The sequence below is a fragment of the Sphaeroforma arctica genome, assembly GCF_001186125.1.
Source record: "Sphaeroforma arctica JP610 unplaced genomic scaffold supercont1.680, whole genome shotgun sequence".
Classification (NCBI taxonomy): Eukaryota; class Ichthyosporea; order Ichthyophonida; genus Sphaeroforma; species Sphaeroforma arctica.
In genome coordinates, this window is record NW_014039878.1 from 18,029 (window position 1) to 23,532 (window position 5,504).

At 42.8% G+C, this 5,504-nt stretch overlaps 1 protein-coding gene across 1 annotated transcript in view; it reads right to left on the reverse strand.

Moving 5' to 3' along the window:
• The window catches only part of SARC_08009 (hypothetical protein), a gene marked incomplete at both ends in the record, with an annotated part of 24,845 nt that overhangs the window by 10,857 nt on the left and 8,484 nt on the right, over positions 1-5,504 (reverse strand). Inside the window, 8 exons of the mRNA XM_014298026.1 lie at positions 13-144; positions 719-774; positions 1,402-1,478; positions 2,051-2,128; positions 2,886-3,050; positions 3,802-3,875; positions 4,527-4,663; positions 5,118-5,224. Of these exons, the coding sequence (XP_014153501.1) occupies positions 13-144; positions 719-774; positions 1,402-1,478; positions 2,051-2,128; positions 2,886-3,050; positions 3,802-3,875; positions 4,527-4,663; positions 5,118-5,224 (826 nt within the window). The remainder of the gene's footprint in view (positions 1-12; positions 145-718; positions 775-1,401; positions 1,479-2,050; positions 2,129-2,885; positions 3,051-3,801; positions 3,876-4,526; positions 4,664-5,117; positions 5,225-5,504) is intronic.

Here is a 5,504-nt window from a genome sequence, read left to right on the forward strand (position 1 = left end):
ATACTCTCGTACCTCTACTCGGCGTTGATGGGGTGCTTGCGCACCCTCGTTGCTATCGCGCAGTGTGCCTACGCCTGTGTGGTTGTGCGTTGTACTGGACGCCAACTGCCCATTGAGATACACCAACGAACTGGTCCCAGACACCTGCGGATGAGCGTGCATGCACGTTTGTTTTATCAGCCATGGTTTGTAATGACATTGTGATATGTTCATCAGTTATTTGTGTCAAAAACATGTCATGCACTCTGTTATTTTAATATGTACATATGTCCTCTGTGTGTATACGAGTTGCGTACACATACATATATCAAACAGACGGCTTTGTTAAATATACATGTTTTGTAGTATCGATATTATGTAGACATACGTTATGTGCTACAGTGCTCGCAATTTTTCAGACGGCTACATAGCTGGTACTTGCACACACACAATAGTTGTGCACTCTATCGCACTGCCCAACAAGTACTTCATGCGTACCATGGGTGTGTCTTGAGTGGCGATAGCCCTGAGGAGCCGTTCGCCATTCGAGCGCAGAGGTATATACATATCCGTAGGCATGTCAGAATTATACTGGATTCATATCTACCTCTTTATAGCCTATACCCCTATTTTATATAAATGCTCATCTACATACACGTAGGCACACACATGTACATACGTATGTAGATACAGATAAGCACATCCACGCATCATTTGGAACATATATATATATGTATACCTGTGAATGCACCACCGCGAAGTGGACCCAAGTGCCGCCTAAGTCTGTCACCGCGGCTGCAGGTGATGGAGAGGACGAGTTTAGTATGTGTAGGGTTTAGAGTTTAGGGTTTAGGGTTTAAGGCTTGGCATGTGAAGTATCCGTCACAACCATCTGATGTTTTAGTGCGCTGTAATCGTACAGCTATCTGAGAACAGCCAATATGAAGCGGAGGTATGGGTGGTGTAAGTCTGTATACACTTCCAAGTAAAGTAGCCGTAGCCCCAACGTCTCACTACATCACCAACACACACGCTATACGCCAAACGTAGCCATACACAGCACACATGCCTATCCATTAACATATCGCTTGATACTCATGCGCAGACTACGCAGGCGTGACGTTTTGTGCAGCAAACTGAGACATAAACGAAGATAGAGACTCCAGCAATTGTCCACCGTGGGGTGTGTGTGTACGTACGAGGCCTCTTTATAACGTAGCGATCGCGTGTACATCATATTAGCATGCATGCAACCAATTACAATGATAGTTCTTATGAATTTAGTTGTAATACACGTATGTGCGCAAATAGTTGCAATAAACGTTAAGTGTGTAGCTAGTTATAATAAACATATGTATGCAATTAGATGTCATAAACGTATGGCGTGTATGTGACTCATGGACAGTCTAGCTTAGGTCATACCACTGGTGCGTGAGAGACTGCCCACATCGAAACGGAACTTTTGCGGCCGTGCTGAACTGGGCATGGCAAACATCAATCTGTAGAGTACAAGTTTTTAGGGTTTATACAAGAGGAAAAAATGGTCCAACCAAAAGACAGTGCACCACAACAACCAAACATGGATGACAGCATACGATACCACAATATCCATAGCGACACGCGCGTGGGCATGCAATGAGGGCGTGTGCCGAACAACTACAATGTAATTATGCGCTACAAAACGTACTTTCATACACAAATGCGTAGCGATCAGACATGTCTCACGCACACCCACAGGGGCCATCACAGCATCACTGTGTCTGGTGCATTGCCTTGGAGAGGGTAAGTGACAATTGACGGGCGTGTGGGTGAGTACTTCGTGCATGCTAGTGATGTGGTTGTAGGTGTGTGCAAGCTATCGGTATACATACATGTGTGTGCTTGCGATATATGAATACTACAGATGTCCATGTGTGTAAGTTAATACACATATACAGTGTGCACGTGACGTTTCATCAGCTTCTACTATGCCCATGTGCAGGTATTCAATACATAAGACAAGCGTGGCGCACGCAGATGCATGGAACAGATACGTATGCACAGCTTACACAGCTATGGCAATACCACACACCTGCCCGTTTTCTTGTACGGATTGCGTTCGTCGGTATTCCACTTCGCCTGTTCACCCGACCCAATGGACCACACGACACTGCAACCGCAAACAAAAGAGTGTGAGACACACAATGATATCAGACCAACAGAGCAGACCTATGGCACAACGATGTTAGAAGGACAGGACTATCCATTTGAAAGATGTGTAGTGTACAACCATTTACAAAGAACAAGCAACCCCTTTAAAAGGTACACTCAACAATGTTAGAAGGACAGGACTATCCATTGGAAAGGTGTGTAGTGTACAACCATTTACAAAGAACAAACAACCCCGTTAAAAGGTGGAACTCGACAATGTTAGAAGGACAGGACTATCCATTTGAAAGGTGTGTAGTGTACAACCATTTACAAAGAACAAACAACCCCTTTAAAAGGTGCACGCAATAATGTTAGCAGGACAGGACTATCCATTTGAAAGGGGTGTAGTGTACAACCATTTACAAAGAACAAACAACTCCTTTAGAAGGCGTGCAGCACAGTCATGAAAGAAGGACAGGCGACCCCTTTAAAAGGGTGTGCAAACAAAGCAAACCACCTCTTTAGACGGTCTGTTCGAACTGACGACAGGAGGTGCAAAACACTCGCAGGAAATATGATATAACAATACGAAAAAGAACAAGCGCTATAGAGAGAGTATCACACCGATGTAACAAATTATGCAACCTGTAACCTGTAAGCAATAAGCGAGGTTTATTTTGAATATTTGAATGGGTTCTCCTGCACAGTAATACAAGGCAATACTCTAGTCTTCTTACAATGCAATACAAGGTGGTTATATTTATATATCACTGTACCTGTCGGCCACGTGGTCTTTGATAACGTAACTCCATCCTTCGACTGTGATTGGTCCTCCGCCAAACCGCGTGATATTGTCAACCACTGAGGTATAATTACCGACAGGCCATTTGAAATACGGCGCATACAAGTAGTCGTTAAACCCGTCGCACTCTATGGCATATCTGCCAATAAACAACATGTTCGATATTAATTACAACATGTGAGTGTTCATATTCACGACCATCAATGTTATTGTACCCCGTGGGCTGCCTGTAAATTCATCACTCATGATCACAGTAACGATATTTAAAGTATTCGTGTGTGCAGGTAGTACATGCTGGTGCACTCGATGGCATACCTGCCAACAAACGACATGTCCGGTAACAATTATGACATTTAAATTTATGTGTTATCATGACCCTATCATATAGTACTTGTACCATTGCATTCTACATTTACTGCTTGTTCATTCATACTCCATACTCCTCTAGCAGAACCAGTCACCATCGGTTACCAGATATAGCACAGTATACTACTTGCACAATCACATTCCTATCACATACCACTAGTACCATTGCACTGTACTCAGAAAATCACATTCCTATCACATACCACTTGCACCATTGCACTGTACTCAGAAAATCACATTCCTATCACATACCACTTGCACCATTGCACTGTACTCAGACAATCACATTCCTATCACATACCACTTGCACCATTGCACTGTACTCAGACAATCACATTCCTATCACATATCACTAGTACCATTGCACTGTACTCAGACAATCACATTCCTATCACATACCACTTGCACCATTGCACTGTACTCAGAAAATCACATTCCTATCACATACCACTTGCAACATTGCACTGTACCTGTACCATACCACACTGCTTGTTGATTCGTGCACCGTGCACACCACCACATACCCTGCATTGCCCGCCTGTGGGGCCCAGTTCTTCATGATATCCATTTGCATGTTCATGTAATCAGTCGTCTCATTCTGCACAGTGACAGTCACAACGAATGAGCGACAGACAATTATTCAGGTCTAGTTTTAAGCATTGGCTAACCCTAAAACTCCAAACTTTAAAATCCTTGAATCCTAAAAGCAATTCCAAAAAACGTTGTCTTGCCTCATCTGTATTCAAGCCTCTGCTTTCCGAAGCTAAATATATATTTTCTGGTTTCCAGATAAGAATATATTTCAGATATGTATGTGGGGTTTTTTGTTATAGATCAGAATTGATCGTATAAGTATCAGGAGCTAGACAACCCAACCACGGCGTATGCGTAGCCAACCGCAGAGTGTGGACGCACAGACGTGTAAATGCACAATAGTAAACGACAGACTATATTGAAGTACAACTGTTCAGCGAGAAAGCGTATGAGATGAGCGCACAGACCCACACACACATGGGAGAAGATATAAACGTTGACCTTCGGCCGGTAGAGAGTGAAGCAAATACAAAGAATAGCTGATACTACGAATATAGGGTAGTGTAGAAATTAAATCGGAGAAAGACGAGCTCTACAACTTCTAGGGAGAACTTTTAGGGTTTTTTAGAACAACCCCCTAAAACTCTACACAGTGTATCCATTATTAACCAGTACATTCCCACGCGGAACAGATCATTGCCACATACGCACGTACCTCAGTAGGGGTCAGCGAGTCCACAGACAACCGCTGCACCCGGATGGTGACGGACCCAAAATACCCGGCTTTCGGTGCAAACACCACACTGGTCTGGTCAACCACAATGGGCAACGCAGACATGGGCACAACCGAGCCTGTGCAGATGTGTATAGGCCAGATGGGGGTATGAGATTATAGCCACGAATTTCTAATGCTAGAAGATGCATTGAAAAATGTGATATAGGACCAATGGATAATTTGGAGAAAAAAGAGAATACAGTAGTTTGGGATTAACACTATATGTGCATGACGAACATAGGCATAAAATCAATCCAACAAGCAACAACCCTTATGAACAGATCCTCGCGTGTGCATGTAAACAAGCAGGTACACGAATTCGGACGGAAGAGCGGCAAAAACCAAAGTATGTCGCAATGGCAGTCAAAGTGTATACAGCACTCCTGCTATTGACCAATTAGCATATCGGACATATTCACACCCAAACCCCAACAGGCACATACACATCACAATACAAGCATACAAGACACTCATACTAAAAAAAAATCATGTATAAGCATTCCATACTGCTCACAAACAACGCACACATACCGTTGGCAAGCCCTAACACGCCAGGATCTGCATCGTTGACTACTGTGGAAATTGTGCCGTTGGCATCAGTGACAGTGGCATTGCTGATCAACAGGTACTTCCACTCGCTAAGGCAGGAACATAAAAGCAAGAAAGAAGGGAAGAGTGAATGTGGCACCCCATATATATATATATATATATATATATATATATATATATATATATATATATAATAATATATATGTGTGTGTGTGTGTGTGTGTGTGTGTGTGTGTGTGTGTGTGTGTGTGTGTGTGTGTGTGTGTGTGTGTAGTACGTAATAACTAACTAACTAACTAACTAACTAACTAACTAAACTAACCTAACTAAACTAACTAACTAAACTAACTAACTAACTAACTAACTAAC